Source organism: Chiloscyllium plagiosum, chromosome 19, assembly GCF_004010195.1.
Source record: "Chiloscyllium plagiosum isolate BGI_BamShark_2017 chromosome 19, ASM401019v2, whole genome shotgun sequence".
NCBI classification, from domain to species: domain Eukaryota; kingdom Metazoa; phylum Chordata; class Chondrichthyes; order Orectolobiformes; family Hemiscylliidae; genus Chiloscyllium; species Chiloscyllium plagiosum.
Window position 1 is genome coordinate 24,670,915 of NC_057728.1, and position 17,041 is coordinate 24,687,955.

General features: G+C 40.0%; 1 protein-coding gene and 1 long non-coding RNA gene across 3 annotated transcripts in view; one reads left to right on the plus strand and one right to left on the minus strand.

The window, feature by feature from the left end:
• Positions 1-11,499, plus strand: part of LOC122559593 (interleukin-17 receptor A-like) — a 61,979-nt gene extending 50,480 nt beyond the window's left edge. For both annotated transcript variants that reach the window (XM_043709347.1, XM_043709346.1), the window contains exons 10-13: positions 983-1,021; positions 6,384-6,488; positions 8,721-8,750; positions 9,617-11,499. In XM_043709347.1, coding sequence (XP_043565282.1) covers positions 983-1,021; positions 6,384-6,488; positions 8,721-8,750; positions 9,617-11,043 — 1,601 coding nt within the window. In that variant the 3' untranslated portion in view covers positions 11,044-11,499. The remainder of the gene's footprint in view (positions 1-982; positions 1,022-6,383; positions 6,489-8,720; positions 8,751-9,616) is intronic.
• Positions 2,338-17,041, minus strand: part of LOC122559595 — a 49,315-nt gene continuing 34,611 nt past the window's right edge. Inside the window, exons 2-3 of the long non-coding RNA XR_006314477.1 lie at positions 6,086-6,199; positions 2,338-2,412 (exon numbers count right to left, since the gene is read on the minus strand). This is a non-coding gene — a long non-coding RNA (uncharacterized LOC122559595). The remainder of the gene's footprint in view (positions 2,413-6,085; positions 6,200-17,041) is intronic.

Below are 17,041 nucleotides of genomic sequence, written 5' to 3' on the forward strand. Positions count from 1 at the left end.
TTCCAGGTTTGTTCAATATATCATTTCAGCTTTATGACACTGCAATCTTTTGCGATAAATTCTGTTTCTTATGATCCTGCTCCACATTTACCCGATGGAGCAGCGCTTCAAAAGCTGGTGCTTCCAAATAAACCTGTTGGACTATAACTTGGTGTATTGTGATTTTTAACTTTGTCCACATCAGTCCAACACCGGCACCTCCACATCAAGAAGAGAAGTGGCAGTGAGTTAAATACTAAATAAAAGCCAGAAAAAATACAGGCGCTAAAAACCAGAAACCAGAATAGAAAATGCTGGAAAAGCTGAGCAGGTCTGACAGCATCTGTGAAGAGAAATCAGTTAACATCTCAGGTTAAGTGACCCCTCCTCAAACCCCTGACCCTTCTGAGGAAGGTCACTTGACCTGAAAAGTTAACTCTGATTTCTCTCCACAGATACTACCAGACTTGAGCTTTTCCACAATTTCTATTGTTGGTAATGATCTAAGAGCACAGGTTCAATTACCACCATGGTAGCTGTTGGAGTTTAAACTCCATTAATATATCTGGAGTACAAATCTAGTCGCCATAATGGTGTCATCCATATTGTTTACTAAATTTAGGGAGTGAAATCTGCCATCCTTCTTTGGACTGGCCTATGTGTAACTGTCGACCCATAGCAGTGTGGTTGATTCTTGACTACCCTTTGAAGTGGCCTTGCAAGAACAATTAGATGGGCAGGAAATGCTATACAGACATCCCATGAAAGAATAAAAGAAAAGGAGCCTTGGGATATTTTTAATGCTTAAGGTGCTGTACAAATGCAAGTTGGTACTGTCTCTCATGAACTGGAGATAATCTTTCAAGTGAAATTTTCAGCTCCAATGGCCTGAGTCAAGATTCAAGCCCAAGGCCTACAGCTGAAAGGCCAATTCTAACTATTCTGAACTGTCATTTGGGATTTCTCTGTATAAATTTCTAAATTGTTTGTATTCTCCTTTCAGAAACAAATCCACCAAAATTGTCTACAACATCAACTGAAGGTGAGTTTTAAAGAGCTCCCTGGGCCGCACTGCGGCTCTGTGGTTAGCACTGCTGCCTCACAGCACCAGGGACCCTGGTTCGACTCCCACTTCTGGCCACTGTCTATGTAAAGTTTGCACGTTCTCCCCGTATCCGCATGGATTTCCTCTGGGGTGCTCTGGTTTCCTGCTACAGTCCAAGATGTGCAAATCGGGTGAATTGGCATTGCAAAATTGCCCATAGTGATAGGTCCATTAGTCAGGGGTAAATATAGGTGTGTTACTCTTTGGAGAGTCGATGTGAACTTGTTGGGCCAAATGGCCTGTTTCCACACAGTCGGGAATCTAAACCTATTTTGAATGTGTATGCTAATGAATGGACATAAGGCTATCATTTATTTGGTGTAAGTGGTAACACTTCAGAGGACACAAGATGGACTGGTGAAATGGACTGACACAGATTAAATTTAACTGATCTAAGTAGGAAGCATGACTGCACTTTACAGATTTCCAACTGTGTAGCGTGTCTTGTTTACTCATGTGGCTCCAAAAACCTTAGGCAGGGAATGTACAAAAGACCAGAACCAGAATCAGAGGATTGGAGAGCTTTAGTGGAGTTGGAGGGATGGCATTTGTGAAGAGGGAACTATTAGAGAGAGGTAAGACTATGAGGATGCTTAAAGATGAGAATGAGAAATTACATGCACACCAGTCCAACATAGGCACCTCCACATCAAGAAGAGAAGTGGCAGTGAGTTAAATAAAGAAATACAGGTGTTTAAAAACAAGAAACATGATCGTGGAGTAATAATTGATATGGCAACAGATTTGGATGAGTTAAAAGAATACAGTGAAGGAAGCGAGGCTACTGTGAAGCAATAGAATCAACAGGTCAAGAAATGACAAAGGCACGATTGAGGATTTAGATGCAAATGTATTGAATAGGGAAATATCTTAGCACATTGTCTTATTTTAATCTGTGCTTTACTTTATTGAACGTGAAATAGTAGCAACTTCGTGCTCCATCAATCCATTTGAAGAGCTTTGAGCAGAATAAAAACAGTAATAGATGGGCTTAAAAGAGGTACTGTACTCCTGGTCATCAAATCACAACAACAGAGATATTACAAAGTTAGAATTAGGATCATAGAATAGTATAGTGCATGTGTATTTCTTAGAAGTGCTGTCAAATTAACCCCATCTGTCCTGTTCTTTCCCTACAACTCTTCCAACCTGAGGATCTGTCGAGTTGTCTTCTGAAACTGATTGACATCTGCTTCCAGCACTTTTTTCAGGCAGTGCATTCTAAAACATTATAACTTACTGTATAATGTTTTCCTTCGTCCTGTCACTCAAGTTCTTTTTGCCAATCACCGTATATCTATGTTCTCTGTTTATTGATGCTTCTGCCTCTGGAATAGAGTAAATAGGGAGAATGATCAAAACACTTCAAAATTTTGAACACCTATTAAATCACCCCCTTAACCAAAGTAACATTGCTTGATAAGCTGATATTACTAGACAAGTCCAATATGTAGCTGAAATCTAGTTTAATAGATCATATTTACTTTGTTTTATTTTAATGAGGTGGTCTTTCACTGAAACGCAAGCACACTTTGCTGCACATTTTGATTTTTATCAATAAAACAAGTTTGTCATGCAAAAGAAATGAAGCCTTTACAGTACAGTCGCCAGAGAAAATTCCTTTCCCTCTGACATTTGTGTGGATGATTTAACTGTGCTTCATTTCCCAATCTCAAAAATCTGACAGCCTCTTCCTCGAGTCTTCATTTAATTGAGTTTAGACTTTCTCAAATTACCCCTTTGGGGTTTTTTAACAAACCACTTCTAGCCTGGACCTTTCAAACTAAACTCCTTAACTAAACATATAACCTATTTCCTTTCTGTCAGAGCAACTGTTTATCACGTCCAGCTTCACCCAAGGCTTCTGCAAAATCTGAAACTGAAACTCAAGTCCTTTTCAAGTTATGGGTGCTTCCCCTAAGCTTAAAAAAAAATTTCTCTAACCTTCTAAACCAAATGTCTAATACTCAGTTTACTCTGTGCTTGTAAAACCCTTCCAATGTAAACTAATTCCCATTAGCCTTCAATGACTTTTTCTCCTGTACTTTTTAAAAAACAAATCACCATGGCCTCAGAAATAATTTAAGTGTAACTATTAAACCTCTCCACATATGCCACACACCACTAGCTCAAAACCCTAAAATATAGACTAAGTGCTATAAAAACAAATTCATACACCTTCCATTACATAATTATTGTATTACTGTATTCTATTGCACCTCATCAACACACAATCTAACTGAAAGTGTAATGCCTAGCATCGAATACATTTTGTAAAGGCTCAGCATAATATTTGTTTCTCATTTCATTCCACTGTTTATAAACTGAGTTTTTCTGTACATTTTTTAACAGCCGCCTTAACTTGTCCTATCACCTTCATAGACATGTGCATGTATAGCCCAGATCTCTCCAGCCCTTTACAATTGTACAATTAGTTTATATTCCCCATCCTCATTCTTCATAGCAAAATGATTAATTTCATATTTGTGTTAAATTTAATCTGCCAGGGCACCAGGGCACCTTGTATTCTCTGAAGTCTGTTTAAATACCCAGTCAATGTTTACTTTTTTTAAAGTTCTTTCACCTCCAAACTCGGAATTTACGCTCTGTATAATAAAGTTTGTTATTAATTTACATCAAAAAGACAGTTGGAAACAATGTTGTTCATTTCCGTTCAGACTGAAAAATAACCATTTACTACAACATTCCGCTTTCGTTTCCTTTAGCTAATTTTGTATCCAGGCAGTTATTGCCTTTTTGATCCCATATGCTTTAATTTTGATAACAAATCTATTGTGTGGTAATTTTCCAAAAACGCCTTTTGAAAGCCTACATGCACAACATTGATCACACTATACTCATTGGTCTTCTCATGACATCACCAAGGAACATGTGATACTGTAAACTTTAGAACTTTTAAGTGGTCACAGATTGAAAGAATCAGCAAAGCTAAATTGTTATACAGGAAGGGATCAACAAAAACTCTGTCTGGAATTAACTATTAAAGGACAAGGACGAACTTATACATATATTAGCCTCATCTGGGAAAAGAGGGAGTCGAAGCTACATGAAAAAATTGTTTTGATGTGTGCTTGACAACTGGCTGCTTTATAACACTATAACAATAATTGATTGCCCTGCAGAGGAATTTAAGGAGTTAACTGCAGGAAAGTGGTGCTTCAAATAGGCAGTCAGTGCCAAATGTAACAAGGAACAAAGAAGTTACTTCTGATAAGGCAAGCTGCAGACTTGCAATATTGTGGATGAAAGAATCCAAAAATCCAAATTAGTACCGTCACACCACAAATTTAAAGGATGAAAATCTGTAATAATTCATCACCGAAACCCTTCATTAGCAAAACTTCGAAGAACAACACGTACGAGGAGCGAACCTTTGTGACATAGACACTGTTGTTTGGAATTGTATCTAAATGACACCATTAATTGGGTAATAGCCACATTTGGTTGCGAGGCTTAACTGGCTACTTTGAGGGGTCTTATTTCTGTTGCTACATGCAATAAAGTTTAAACATTTGTTTCAACAATTGATTAGCTGTGGGATTTCTTAAGTAGACAAACTAAGGGTAACTTATGGTGATATACCCACAATGTACATAATTTAGTGGAACCCAATTTGTCTTCACCAATCTATAGTGATTGTCCATAATTAAGAAAGGGTTTTTAAAATGCTGATTCATTTTGCCTCTAATTAGGCTGATTATCCTTTTAATTGAGGTGTTTGTCTTACCGACCCCCCACCCCACCCCCTCACCCCTCTTTTTGAACTAGGACATATTACATTCAAATTCTCCAGTTCTCTAGCACAATTCCCATATCAAAGGAGGATTGAAAGATTGCAGTTACATCCACAATTCACAACTTAGAAATGTCACATCGTCTCAATGGAAATTCTATTTTGAACACTGACATCCTTTCAAATACTTTTTTTAAATTTTGATCCTATCCTATCCTATTTCTATACAATCACCTCCTTACTGTGGCACTTATTACATTTCTTCACAAGACATGGAAAGTTAACTATATCTGCTGCCTCCACAATATTAGGTCCTTTTTGTTGTTAATTAAGCCTACTGTTTCTCTGACTACCCTTGATATCATTCATAATGTTTAACATAGCCTTTTTAAAGTTTTATTTTGTGTTTCCTGTTAATTTATTCTTGTATGCATTCCTTGTCCCCCTCTTTTCAGGTCTCACACCTTTTTCTATTTGGCTTGGTTCTCTCCCAAATTATAAATCTGATATTTATTGTAAGTCTTCTTTCTTGGTTTCATTTTAATTGTATATTTTAATCATATATTTTCAGTCAACTGCGAACTCCAGCTTCTAATCCGATGCCTTTCCCTGATGTGGAGATTTGCCTAGTCTGTCCTTGAAATATCCCTTCTGAAGAGCTCTCATTACGCATCAGGTTTTTACATGGCCATCTTCTGTTTTCAGTTCATCAGGACCAGTGCCATTTTTCAACTTCCTCCAATTGACTATCTTAATTTTATTTCTCATTTTCCAGAACTCCTCATCATTTCTCAAATGTTCTCACACTGAATCATTCTCCCTATTTGGCTCGCTTGATTTCTGATAACTAGATGCAGCATTGTTTCCTGCTTGGCCTAGAAATATACTAAGAAAGTTCTCATTCACATTTCAAGAGTTCCACAACCCTCCAACCCATTGCTGTCAATCTCCATGGAAGTGATCTAACTGATATTCCAGGTCTGGGGATCTCAAAATATAAATAATTAACCTTTATGAAAAAATATCAGTCTATCTTCCTGGGAATCCAATCAGGTCATTGTTGTAAAATCATTTTAATTTTCAGTTGTCATTTGCTTTTGGTCATTAAAACTCTATTGATGTCTTTATTTATAGCCATTGGATATCCTCTGTGAATCAGTATTTCTTTAGCATTATGAATTACCTCTTTCAACTCAAGAATTCTAACCAACGTTATTTTTCAAATGCAATAACATGGAAGCTGTTACCTTGCTGTTTCGCCAGCTGTCTTGCTCAGATGTGAGGTATTCTGGAGACCTCTGACGTATTATCTAAATCTGTGAAATGTACTTGTAGTTCCCGGGAGCTGCTCGTTTCCTATGCTGCAGAAATCCAAAGTTAAAATACAATATTACCTCTGTGTGCTCTGATTCCACTCACTCATCTCTGTTGAGGCATGCACTAAATGACATGCTATAGAGGTCTGATTGTGTTAGATCAGACATTTTGTTGATAGTATTATACTGTGCAACTTGGGGAATTTCACTTCTGTTCTGGTTGTTGCAGGAGGGTCATCTGAGAGAACCGGTTTCTTTGCTGTCATCGGTGTTTTGGTTTTCCTTTTAATCTGTGTCTGTATCATTTGGGTACAAATAAAATCCAAAGAAAATGGTAAGGAATGAAGGATTTTTTACATTTACTTACATTTTTAAAATTGATATCACAGTTCTCTCTTTTATCACATAATGTATTTTCATTGAAACAATTGGTTGACTTTTTGTTTCCAGACATTTACATAAAGTCCTTCAATCCCACCCCCTGAATCCCTAGCATCCAGTTAGGACCTACCCCGCTTCAGAAATTGAAATCCAATACTTGGCACATATGGAATCCTATGAGTCCAGTACTGATGGACAGATTTAATGAAGGACCATGCAAAATACAGGTTGAAAGATTCACTACTGGTGTAGGAGTGCAGCCCAGACCCTGTCCACGGGGCACAATCTAATCTGCTTAGGGCAGGAAGACCTTGAGATGAAGAGAAAACAACTTTTAAAATATTGACCAAATGATGTAGCTTATCATGTTGTCACAGAAGAAGAAATCCCTATACATTTTGTCCTTTTTCTGACCAATTAGCATGCCACAGATTAGAACTGGAAAGGAGCTGACATAGAGGTATTCCCTGCTTGTTTTTGAATGAACGGAAGAGAGTTGCCCATGCAGCTTTTCGAAAGTTGATGGTGATCAGCTAGCAGCATGCCAACCCTCTTGATCAGGGGGAAGTATTTATTTTATAGAGTATGATTAAGGGAAGACATAACACACAAAAGTTTAACTAGATGTGAAAGTATCACAGTAATATACAAAAAAAACTTTAAGCAACGTGAGAGATCAAAGCAAGATTGAGTGGTGTGGACAGACTGCCTCTTTCTATCTTAAAAAGGGTCATTGGACCTGAAATGTTAATGGATTTCTCTGTACAGATCCTATCAGAACATCTGAGGTTTTCCAGCAATTTCAGTTTTCATTTCAGCTTTCCAGCATCGACAGTTCTTTTGGCTTTTTGCCTGTTTCTGGCTATTATTATTTCAGTCTTAAACTTAATTTACGCTACACTTGCAGTACAGTTGTGGCCGTGGAATATGTCACATTGCCATCCACGGAGGTCTGTTGTGGGAGGCCTCGCATTTATCAATTCAACAACATGGGAGATCATTGACTGGATGGCCAAATTGGGATCTCATTTTACATTCTCTTGTGCAAACATGATAGCTGGCCAGGAAACAAAATATTTATTGAAAAATGCATGTGATAAATCTTGATTATTTAATGAACTTAATCGTAGATTTTATAATTGTAGATTTCAAATGTAATTTTAATGTAAATTTAATTCTATTCAATGATCCAAGTCACTGAAACAAGGCTTCAGAGACTGAGAGGGATGTTGGATGAGCCGAAGCATCTTCACATTATAGAATGGTACTGGGTTATAGTACACCCAGAAACAGTTACCTATAAGTTGCTCTAAACAAAAAGCAAAATACTACAGATGCTGGAAATCTGAAATAAAAACAAAGTGCTAGAGAAACTCAATAAGTCTGACAGCACTGATGGAGAGAGAAATGAGTTAACAATTAGAGTCCAGTATGACTGGTCTTCGTTAACTCTTTCTTTCTCCACAGATGCTGCCAAACCTCATATTTCTCCAGGACACATGTTGCTTGCTGACCAATCTTATTACTCTCATCAGTTACTTCTCAATCAGTATTTCCTTGTCTTAGAATATTGAGTCATCCCATGGAATCAAGTACAGATCTTTCTGCTATAACATGCATTTTGTTAACACCAATTTGCAATAACACGATTGACGAATTGGGGACACTTCCTAAAGCACAAAGTTTTAAAGTGTGTATTGGTTATAACGTGATTCTGGCCCCATTAATTTAAATGGTGCTGCCAATACACAATTTTCTTATAACATGGGATAGCATAAGAGCGGAACTACCGAGTTATAGCAGAATTGACTGTTAATGTTTCTCTGTACAAGTTGATTTTTTTTTGTACATTTCAATTATTTTATATAACACTTTGTTCAGCCACACTAGCCATTCTTTATCCTTCCTTACTTTCCCCTATTTCTCACCATTTTGAACTTTTAAAAAATATAGTACTTGATGCCACAATGTGACAAACTATGGTTAAGTCAAAGAACACATTCTATAATGCGCACAGAACCTGTGTTTAAAACATTGTGTTCATTTGTTAACTGAGGAACAGTAGATTGAGGAACAAATTTTGTTCTTTTGGAGTGACAGATCTTGACAATCTGCTTGTTATTTTAAAAAATTCTCACTGAAGACATTGATATCAAGAATTATAATTATCTTTTCTATCTTTTAGAAACAAAGTCGCTGCCTAAAATCCCAAATGGTAAGTTAAACAAGTTAAATTAGACAAGCTTTATATATGTAATACATGGAACAGAGAGGTTGTATTTGTGCATTTTCATCTCCATATGTTCACTACAAATTCCTGTGTTCACATTTGTAATGGAAACTACTTGTACAGGCTATCCTGCTTTCAGTTTTTATTTTCCCTTACCACTGTCAATGGCAACAGGATGTAATTATGACAATGATTAATGTTGTAGAAAACAAAAATACGAAGGACAAATTGTCACTCTAAAATGATAACTGGTGTTTGCAACCCTAGTCCGATAGCCCTCTGCCCTCTAGCCCCATGAAGACTCACAGTTTGACTCCATGTATGAATTTGACATATTTACTTAAAATCTTTGTACCCAGTAAATAAACCTCTTTAATTCTTTGCCATTGATAAGTAGAACATGTCTTTATGGCAATGATGTGTACTAGTTTTCCACTTCCCCTGAAAGAACACTGCGGAAACAAAGAAGTAGATTTTTAAAAAGTAGATCAGCACATCTCAAGTTATTCCAAAATTGTCATTACCTGGTTACAGGCAACCTGGTAACTAGAATGTAATTCTAAACATCAATCTTCAGTTTAGCTTTCACTAGTTTTGAACTGGGGTTCTATTGTCACACTGTCTTGTTTTGATTTCAAATGTTCTGGTCTTTACTACTAGCCATTATCTGTGTACATAAACACCTTTTATGTACCTTCATCTTCTGGCAGATTTATCATGTTGATTTTCATTCACTGTAACTAGCTGCAATTAATTCATTCATCAACGATAACCTGGTTTTCTTGAATCAATTGACAACTTGTCATTTATTTCTATTTATATGTAAATGAATGAAACTATTTTTGTTCCAGATGAACCAGCGGTTGTATACCCAAAACTTCCACAAGTGAAAAAGAAAGTTCTGATAATTTATTCATTGGACCATGAACTCTACAAGAATGTTATCCTGGCATTTGCACAATTCCTAATGACTAACTGCGGTACCGAAGTAACTTTGGATTATTTACAAGTTAACAAGGTTGCAGAGGTTGGGCATATCAATTGGCTCACATTGCACAAAAGCGAGTCAGACAAGATTATAATTTTATGCTCTCGTGGAACAAGGTTGAAGTGGGAAGCCATGCTGCGGATTAAACAGAACCAGATTTTGCTCAAAAGTGATGAGCGTTCACCAATGCGTGACATGTTCACTCCTGCCATGAGCTTGATTTTGCCAGACTTCAAACGGCCAGCTTCATTTGGGAAGTATATTGTTGCATATTTTGATGATATCAGCAGTGAAGAAGATATCCCTGACCCATTTAAGATTGGTGTGAAGTACAAACTAATGAAACAATTTGAAGAAATATATTTCCGAGTACAGGACTTGGAGAAACATGAACCAGGGAAAACTTACTGTGTGGTAGGAATAACAATGGATGATTACCACAATAGCCCATCTGGTAAAAAATTAAAAAATGCTATTGAACAATTTAAATTGATACAAACAGAGCAACCAGACTGGTTTGAGAAAGAATGTATTCTATTCCCAGAGGAAGCAGAAGCTGAGCCAATCTTGGCTGATGAACATTGTGAGCTTCAACCAATGAAACAGAATATTGTTAAGTACAAACCCCTTGATGATATAGCCTATGCAGTAAATGAAGTGCAAATTGTAAAATCAAGTGATGAAATACTTGTGAGAAATCCAGTGGGTTTTGAGCATAAAGGTCAAGATAACAGTTTATCCCAAAATCTGATTGGAGTAGACTGTAATGATGAACAAGTTCTAAACATGGCACATATCTTGGAACCACTGGGCAACATGTCAGTATCTGGCTGTAGTCAGAGTATGTTAAATTGTCCCAACTTAGGAAACTCAAAATCAGAAGGTGAACCACACTTAGAAAAGCATTGGATGCTGAAGAATGATGTCTCAGACTTCCCTCAGCACAGTTGTGAAGATGACATTACAATGAATGAAATCAGTGAACATTCAGGTGGTATTTCTCATGATGTAAAGAAGAGACTTGAAGAATTTCAGCAGATGTTATTTCTTCAGAGTTTGTCTTCACAGTATTCAACCAGGCCATCTGATTTGCAAAGTGGAGTTATTGGATATCCACAATCTCTCTATTCTGACAAAGAAGAGGGTGTAGATTCAGACGAAGGCTATAGCTCCAAACAGTCATCCTCAGTGGTTGAAATCCCAACAGCAGGTGTGAGCACTTCTTCTGAAGCACTAAATGAATTAAAAATTCTTCAGATGGCTTTACTTAATGAAAGCATATGTAACTGAAGTAGAAGGTGAATGTACAGAGCAAGATTGCTCAATGCATGTGACTTACAGACAAGCCACATTGATGACTCCAGATAGTAAATATCAGCCCTACAAAAATGCAGGATGGTGGATTTTTCCTGTACTTCATACGCATCACAAAATCAAACACAAGTGATCAGATAAATCGCTTCAACACAAATAATTTGAAATGCTCTTCATATTTGCACACATTTCACTCCTAAAACAAATGTAGAAAGACAAATTATCACTAAGTCATCTGTAGCCAAAAGTGGATTCAGAATAAATTCTGCTGTTCTTATAATGTAAGAAGCTTCACTCTGAATTTCAGCCCAGTGCATCTCTGTAAAGACAATAATGGCTGTTAAAAGCATTAATAGTCAATGTAATTACAAGCTGCAAGTTTATGATGTTTGCTTTTTTAAAGTAACTTTTACAATAAATCTGCAAAGTTTTTTGGTGTTGTTTTCCTGTACCTTAAATTTATACACTGTGAACAGTTTTTCCATAACTCAGGCAATTTTGTGCAACATGATATAAAACTGCTATTGTACACTGTAGCAAGTTCATTATGCCAAAGGATTATTCTATCAAGGATTTGAAGTGGGAAATGGCACAGGGCAGAGTGACACTAGGCACAAGGACATACACGATGGTGGCTGGTGGCCAGATCACAATATGGAGAGAGACAGCACACAGACACCGCCTGGCCCACCAGAATACCAGCATAATGTGCTCTCAATCTAATTGATTAGTTTAAGGCGGTAGGGGGGGTGGAGGAGAGAATACACATGAGTGGTGTATATTGCCTGCTGAAGTGTCTGGTCCAGCCCAACACTTTTGATAGAAATGCTAACAGTCTGATACGGACTCAATACAAAGGAGTATTGAGTCTGGCTAGGGCTGCAGTACTTGTCCTTATCAGGAAGAGTGACTAGCGGCCATTACTATAGCAGTGGACATCCGCGTAGGGATTGAAACCGACAATGTCTGCACTGAAACTGACAACAACCGCTGAAATTAACAAAGGCTGTGCTGGAACTGAAATTTCTGTATTGAAATTATCAACGATTCTGCAATGTTTACAACAAACAAGCAATGTTACAGAGAAAATAACCTCATCACTGACCTATTATATCACTAAATGTATAATGGTATATTGACATGTGCTCCTAGTTGAGAGAGGAATTGCAGCTGACACTGTGCTGTTGGTGTCTTTCTCTCCCCAGAGCTCCAGTATTTCCTTGTACAATAAACGCTGTTGTTGAACCCGGACTCTGACTCTGAGGCTGGTGATTTTCCCCACACCCATTGGCACTGCAAGCAGGGTTCTGATTACTGGTGCCCTGGTCAAAGGCCACGATTGGGGACCGGCGTAAGAACCAATTTGTACCTGCAAACGGGAAGAGTCAGACTGGGCCAGCAACACAGTTTAAAAGGTATACCAATTACAATGTCTAATTTGCTACTGTACTGCATGCCTGTGGAGAATAAGTCAAGAGTGTGTGCTGGAAAAGCACAGCAGGTCAGGCAGCATCCGAGGAGCAGGAGAATCGACGCTTCAGGCAAAAGCCCTTCATCACAAATGAGGCTGGGAACCTCCAGGCTGGAGAGATAAATGGAATAAGTGTTAACTGGTTGTAAGAACCTGCTGCTTGTGCTAAACAGCCAGAGGACAAGGTAGTTCCTGTCTCAAAGATCCTGCCCTTAAACTGGTTGTTAAAGGTAGGAAGGTTGGGATTTGAAGTGGGAATTGAGGCACCAAGGGCACTAGGAGCACAAGTGGCAAAGTCAGGTAACATTGGACTCTGTAGGGGCGAACAACGCAGAGTCCAGTTAGAATTTAAATTTAAAGTTGGGTGCTGTTTGTATTTGTAATTTCCAATGTGGTGAGGAAGAGGAGCTGATCACTCTGACCAAGAGCCAAACCTCAGTGGAGTGTACGTTACCAAGGTGGGGAGGGTGGACACGGAGTAACTGTGATACCCTGTCTGTCCATTGTATAACGACAGAGCTTAAATAATGGCGGTGGCCGGGAGTGTAAAGAGTCCACCAGTAGAGAGCACACCAGGCTAGAGGTAGGCTTCTGGGCCGATCGGAAGGTGTTGAGTCAGTAAAAGTGGCCAGGAGGGTAGATGAGTCCCGTTAGAGAGCACACCCTATTGAGTCAGTATTTCCAGCCAACCGGTTGCTATGACCGTACAGATGATGCTGGGACAGTATTATTGGCCAAGGGGTAGAGAAATCCCCAGTCGTTAGGGACACTTTACTGTTGGTGGTACCTGGGGGTATGCAATCTGCTAAATGGCAGATCAAAGTTTTAAAGGAGATACTGCAGGTTCCCTTATTGAGAAATACAAGACAGGCAGACAAGGGCTGACAAATGAAGAAAAGTGGTTGGGATCCATCCCAGACATTAGTACAATAGAGAGAGAGTCGATAGATAAACAAAAATTAAATAAAACTAAAAAGATAGGGGTAATGTTAGTGTGCCAATTAGCAGGCTTAACTGAACAAGTAAGTGTCTCCACTGGCAAGTGGAGAAAAGGCTAAGACCGAATTGAGGAGCTGGAGAATAGGATAAAGGAACAAGAACAAAGATTAGAAAAAGTACAGGAGGAAGGGGAGATTGACTCTCTCCCCTCTTATGAAACTGTCCAGCAGAGACCATCTGCCCCTTCTGTTAGATGAACCATGCAAGAGTATAACTTAGCGCCCATTACCAGAGGAGGAACAGGCTCACAGCCCGAAGCGAATTATAAACCCTTCACCTCAGGGGAGAGGCAGCAAATTATGGCCTCCCTGGGCAAATTACAGCCCAGGAGTGCAAACATCAGGTTCTGGGAAGAGCTGGATAGTGTATGGGTAGGGCACCAACTACACCTGAGTGACATACACCAGCTGGTCCGAGCAGCTTGCCCAGTGGATAATTGGAGACAGGTAGCTGGCAGACCCAATGCCATAGCAACCTGAGACTGTAGGGGAGGACGGTGAAATATGCCGTTGCCCTCACAGCTGAGGTAGATGCCCAGTAGGCCCCCTTCACCGATTTTAGAAGAAGAAATCCAGAGGGTGCTAGGAAATGCTTCCACAAACTGGAGCAAGATCACGACCACTAAGCAACTTAAAGGGGAAGGAGCCAATGGAAATGGGAATGATTATTTAGGGCTATCAGGAATACTCAGGGCAAACAAACCCAGTTCGGGGGGACCGGCAGTTCATGCAAACTTTTAGAGATGGGCTCTCTAGTGCCCACCAAGCCATCCTGAAAATGGGAATAATAATGTCCCAGGATTATGATGATCTAGTTGAGTGGGCTAGCAGGGTGCAGGAGGCAGAAGCTCCTGCGACAATGGCAAGACCTGACAAAGCAGCCTACTGGAATGGAGTCAAGAGAGAATAAAACTATCCTGCCACAACTGTGGCCGGCAGGGACACTTTGCTCGAGAATGTAGGGTCCCACGAGCAGGGAACAATGTAAAATACTGAACCCCTCAACAGAATAGGACACATAGAGGCAGTGTGCTGGAAAAAGCTTGGGGCACCCTCAAACACCACCCAAAACACCACGGAACCAAGGGAATCCCGAGGTCAGCAGAGCCGACAAGCAGCTGCCTGTATTTGTGACGGTAAGGAAGTATTTACATGCCCGCAGTAATAGGAGGGAGGAAATGTGAAATACTAGTAGACACAGAAGTGGCTGTATCCATCACAAACTTACCCTTACACAATTAAAATGATTCACTTAACTGGGGTAGAAGGGGATAAAACACCAGCTTACCTCAGCCAAACTACCCTTCTAGAAATAAACAATATATAGCTCCCCATGAAATTCTATGTATGCCAAAATAACGAGGGCACCATAATGGGCAATGATCTCATGAGAGAATATTATGTTCTAATCGATTGTGCAAAAGGGAAACTGATTTGGCCCAGACAGGACGGTCAAAAGACAGAGGTTGGGATACTTACAAGTCACTTTGAAACTATTAAAGTGGTTGCGTCACCAGTAGGAACTGGAACCTCAAAAAGGGGGGATTCGGAGCCATCAGCTCCTCCATCCCCGGAACATGGGCAGAAACAAAGTTAGATAAGGTCGAGTTACCTAGACCCCATGAGGGTTCCCGGACCAGAGCATACCCAATAAAACCCGAGGAAGAAAAAGCAGTTGTGGAGATAGTGAAAGGACTAGTGAAACAGGGAATCCTGAAAGAAATCACAAGTACAACAAATTTCCCGACATGGCCAGTAATAAAGCCTGATGGGAGCTACAGGCTCACCACTGATTATACAGGACTAAATAAGGTCACCCCCAAATTGCACCCTATTGTAGCAGACCCCTTCACCATTCTAAATGGCTTGGCCCATGAACACAAGATTTTTACTGTTTTAGACATAGCCAATGGATTCTGGTCTATTCCGTTACACCCTGAGTTCCAGAATAAATTCACTTTTACAGTAAGGGATAGGCAGTACATGTGGACTCGCCTGACACAAGGGTTCCACAACAGCCCCACTATTTTTCACAGGGTGATAAGCAACATTCTCAAGAGAATAGATTTTCCAGAGGGTAGCACTGCCCTCCAATATGTAGATGATATCCTCATTGCCTCAGAGTCCGAGTCAGGACACCAGGAAGCTTTATGTCTAGTATTACAGGAATTGACAACCACAGGTTAGCCCCAACAAAAGTCAGTCCCACAAAGGTACAAACTGGCAAAACACAAGTCTTATACCTGGGACACCTCATATCCCAGGGACTCAAAGAAATGCCAAACGACTGCAAGAAGGCAATCCCACAGATGCCACGACCTGCCACTGTCAGGGGAGTCAGAAAGGTCACAGTGCTATTCAACTACAGTCGGAGCTTTATACCCGAGTTCGCAAAAGTGGCTGAACCGGTCCAGAGATTAAATTAAAGGAGGCAAGCCTGACTTGGAACCTGTAACCTGGGGGCCAGAACAGGAGGAGGCATACAGTCAGCTTACAAATCGGTTCATATTGGCCCCCGGGCTAGGGCTGCCAAATCCCAGCAAGGAGATTCACATCCACTGTAATAATGAGGGAGGATTTTACTCTGCAGTGGTCACCTATGACCACGGTAGCAGGAGAAGGCCCATAGGGTACTACTCAACTACAGAAAGGTCTGTTGTCACCGGGTCGCCCAGGTGCATAGCAGCCTTAGACTACATTGCTTGGGCCATTAGCGAGCCCAAAGTAATGACAGGGAATGTGATCCTCCACACTAAACACACCCTAGTAGAGATGCTAAACACAGGGATACTGAGCACTGTCTCCAAAATGAGAAGGGCAAAGTGGGAAACAGTTCTTTTACCCCCAAGTCAGTCTGCTGTATTAGACAGGGATACAGGATAAAACCCAGCTGAGGGAATGCTATACACAGGGGAACCGCACAACTGTGGGGATATAGATTGGGATGAAGATGGGGGAACAGTAAAAGATACCCCCCCCCCAGACACAGCCAAGGAGACCCTCTTCGTGGACAGGTCACAAAAACATATAGCAGGCTCGCCACGAACAGGGTGGTCTGTGGTAAATGATAAGTTAGAAACAGTTATGTCTGGAAGGATTGATGGAAGTCAGATAGGTAGCAGAACTGGTAACACTCACCAAAGCACTTGAAGTAGCAAAAGGAAAAATTGTGAAAATGTATACAGACAGTCAATATGCCTTCGGTGTAGTCCATGAGTTCATAGTGGCTTGGAGTAGAAGAGGGTTCACCACCGCGGGGGAACCCCTATCAGACACCAATTAAGAATGCTGACACTATTGTGTCTCAGTGAACAGCCAAAAGAGGCTGCAGTAATAAAAATAAAAGCCCATCAAAAGGAGCCAACGAAAGAGAGACCAAGTTGGCTAAAATTCAAAGGAAACCAGGCAGCAGACCGAACAGCTCAGAAAGCCCTAGAACAAGAAGCCATTAACAAGCCTGGAATAGCCACTAATGAATTAGTAAAAGACACTATCCAAATTCAGC